General features: G+C 44.0%; 1 protein-coding gene across 1 annotated transcript; it reads left to right on the top strand.

The window, feature by feature from the left end:
- Positions 1–596: 596 nt before the first annotated feature.
- On the top strand, positions 597–3,683 carry LOC134488834 (vomeronasal type-2 receptor 26-like; the record flags this gene model as incomplete). Its single annotated transcript, XM_063291167.1, has 3 exons — positions 597–614; positions 1,649–1,775; positions 2,803–3,683. Coding segments are annotated over exons 1-3 (1,026 nt in total), but the record flags the coding sequence as incomplete, so codon positions are not given.

Here is a 3,683-nt window from a genome sequence, read left to right as displayed (position 1 = left end):
TTTGTTTAATGTAAATCGGGAGAGAGAAAAACTTGGACAGGCTTTCAAGATTGATGACAGACTTTCCAGGTAGGACAGGTCAAGAAACAGACACTGCAGGGATTCCAGGAATACTACTTTATTGTTATGGTGTATAATAACAGAATCTTGAAAGCCTGTCCAAGTTTCTCTCTTTCCTAGGTTGGTGTTTGTTTAGTTCATATATAATTAAAGTGTACGGTTTTACAGTTCGATTATTTATCGATTGTCTCTTGAAGAGCTTGGAAAATGGATCTGATACCTTCATTTGGTATATAGAGAAATCTTCAGTTCAACCCCAGCAGAAGCGAAGGGGCCTTATCAGTGGATACCCTGTCTAAACATACACATTTTCTCTCCCATTTCAGCTTCATCCCTTCCTTCAAAATTCTCAGTTTTACAATAATTGCATAGAGGGCGTGTATTTGGATGAGAAGGGAGACCTGGCATCAGACCTGGACCTTGTGAACTGGGTGATTTTCTCCAATCTGTCTGTTAGAAAAGTGAAGTTTGGGAGTCTAGAAGGACAAGGATCCCAGCATTTCACGTTCACGATCAGCCCAAGTTGGACTGCAGAGATGGAAGGGCTGAACAAGGTGGGAAAAGTTTATTTCACTCTCACTGAAGCTTTTACTAAGAGGGTTGCATTATCTGGGCAGGAAGAGGGTTTGTTATGTCATCAAAGTTCTTCAAGAGAATCCCCTGTTTAGACGCTGAGGTTTCTATGAGAAATGTACCCTTAAGTATTTAAGTAAACTATTTGTTAATCCTGTGAAAATGTAGGTAGATTTGATCCAAGGAGCTGTTGGAGGTTTGGCAAATCCCTCATTCCTCATGTAAATTAAGGTGTCCCACAAGGCAATTCTGAGGAAGCTGTTTGTTTGCCACTCCCACTTCCTCTCTCTCTCTCTTCCTCTTGTCCAGCCAGGGGGAGGCAGCGTGGATGCTGGTCTCTTCATCAGGGCCATGTGCTTGGGCCTTGAGGAAGGATTCTGCCCCTTTCTCTCACACACCTCTCAGCAGCTGCAGGGCTGAGAGTTTAGGGCAAACTATGTAACTAGAAAGAAAAGAAGATCAAAGGAACTTCATCTTTTCCACCAAGATGGATGTAGCAGAACCAAAGAAGAATAAAGTCAGTAAGCTTCTTTTTACTTCTTAACCTAATGTGTCTAAGCATGTGATTCTTTAGGCTTGGGAGGGCTGAGTGTGTAAGCGCAATAATCTGTTTTTCTCTGGCATGCTCATTGAAGCTATCTAAGATAATTTTCTTTTTTTGTGCCAGCTTCTAAGCTGTGTTAAGCTCTGCTCCATTTCAGTGGTTCTAGCAGGCTGCTAAGTTGGCTTCCTTGGCAACAGGATTAATTTTGCAAAAGCAAAATATCCATCTAATAATTCCTTGAGGAATTCAGTATATAAATTTAGATTCTGAACCTAAGTATTGTAGTTTGGGAAAAATAAGAACAGAGGATAACAAGGGAGCAACATGCAGCTGAATCTCATTGATGAGCTCCAGTGTTTTGACCGGCTTCAGACTGAGAAAGGTAATCTTTGAATTTCAGATCACTAAGCCCGTCCTTTTTTGCCTCCTTTCGTGAAATAAATTCTGAATGTCTCTCCTGTCTCTCCTCAGCCCCTGCCTCCTTCCCAGTGTGTGGAAAGCTGTCGTCCTGGATTCAGGAAGGTGGCTCAGGAAGGGAGGCCCATCTGCTGCTATGACTGTCATCCTTGTGCTGAAGGAACCATCTCCACCACAGAAGGTGGGTGACACCAGAGGAAAGGGAGAGACTCTTTACGTAGATGTTTTCTGTGCAAGGGGTTTTTGAAAAGCATTTCTCAGCTGGAATTGCACTTGTTTAAATGGATTTCAACCACAGCTTTTCTTTACATGGGATACTTTTGGCTGAATTTCTCAGAGAAACTGAAGTTGTTTTTGAAGAATCAGACCTGGAATGTGCCAATGAGGTCATGAGTCCCATTATCTGCTTAACTGAAATTTTGAAGGATATGTTTAAAGTAGAGATGAGGTGACATTACTTTGAAGCACAAATTCAATTATTGACAGTGTTGAAGACAGATAAGTCTAAAGAAGGAGAGGTTAGAGAGTCTCCCTTGGTAGAATTATGAAATCACGCTATACGGTAAATGTGATTGGAGAGATTTCCTTGGATTCAGCATACCATGAGTCTTGTATGGTTAGTGAGCTCATGAGGGTGTAACTTGGAGGTAACGGGGCAAGACTACAAAAACAATGGCGGGGTGGGGTGGGGCTGAAGGAATAAAGAGGCAGGGTTTCAGGAACATAGTTTCTTTCTAAAGAGTTACTCTTATGGGGTTTTTCAAAGTGTCCTCCGGTTCCAGACTCTGAGTTCACCGCAAGGGATCTTCTCACTGCCTGTCAGCATTCCTTGGTCTTCTAAAGGTTTTATGGCTGAGCTGACAATTTTGGTTTTCTTGGGAAAGTGCACTTGGGGAAGGGGGAGTTCCCTTCTTTGACACCATAGAACTGAGCCAGTGCCTTGTTTTCCCTGGGAAGATGTCCTTGGATGAGGGGCTTTCAGCTTGGTCCCTAAACATCTCCTTCACTGCTCATATCTGGAAGCCAAATTAAAGGAACCTCAACACAGCAGCCCAGCCTCTATGTGAACAGTGGAGGACAGCCCCCACCTCTTGGGGTCCTCCTTCTAACTACAGACTGATGTCCTTCACATTCACACCATCCTAAATTCATGAAGTATTTCTTTAAAGTATATGTTTTGTGGGAGACCTTACTCTCCCTTTTTTCAGATGCAGAAAAATGCAACAAATGTCCAGAAGATCAATATCCAAACAACCATCGAGATCACTGTATAGACAAGATTGTGACCTTCCTATCCTATGAAGAAAATCTGGGGATCATCCTGGCTTCCCTTGCCTTGTTCCTCTCATTAATCACAGCCTTTGTCCTGGGAATCTTCATTGAATTCCAAGACACTCCAATCATCAAAGCCAACAACCGGGATCTCTCCTATATCCTCCTTGTATCACTTCTGCTTTCCTTCTTGACCTCCTTCCTCTTCATTGGCCAGCCAAGGAGAGCCACCTGCCTTCTCCGACAAACAGCCTTCGGCATCATTTTCTCACTTGCTGTCTCTTCTGTCTTGGCCAAAACAGTCACGGTGGTGTTAGCCTTCTTGGCCACAAAGCCAGGGAATAAAGTGCAGAGATGGCTTGGAAAAAGCTTGGCCAACTCCATTGTCCTCTCTTGCTCTGGTCTCCAAGTTGTCCTCTGCAGCATCTGGTTGTGGACCTCTCCCCCCTTCCCTGAGTCTGACATGAACTTGTTGTACAGAGAGATCATCCTGAAATGCAATGAAGGTTCTGTCCCCATGTTTTACGGTGCTCTTGGCTACATGGGCTTCCTGGCTGCTGTCTGCTTCTTAGTGGCCTTTCTGGCCAGGAACCTCCCCGGGGCCTTCAACGAAGCCAAGCTGATCACCTTCAGCATGCTGGTTTTCTGCAGTGTCTGGGTCTCCTTTGTGCCTACTTACCTGAGCACCAAAGGGAAGTACATGGTGGCTGTGCAGGTCTTCTCCATCTTGGCTTCCAGTGCTGGCCTTTTGGGTTTCATCTTTTTCCCCAAATGCTTTATTATTTTCCGAAGACCAGATCTGAATACAAAAGAACAT

This window comes from Candoia aspera, chromosome 2, assembly GCF_035149785.1.
Source record: "Candoia aspera isolate rCanAsp1 chromosome 2, rCanAsp1.hap2, whole genome shotgun sequence".
Classification (NCBI taxonomy): Eukaryota; Metazoa; Chordata; class Lepidosauria; order Squamata; family Boidae; genus Candoia; species Candoia aspera.
This window is presented reverse-complemented; position numbering and strand designations above follow the sequence as displayed.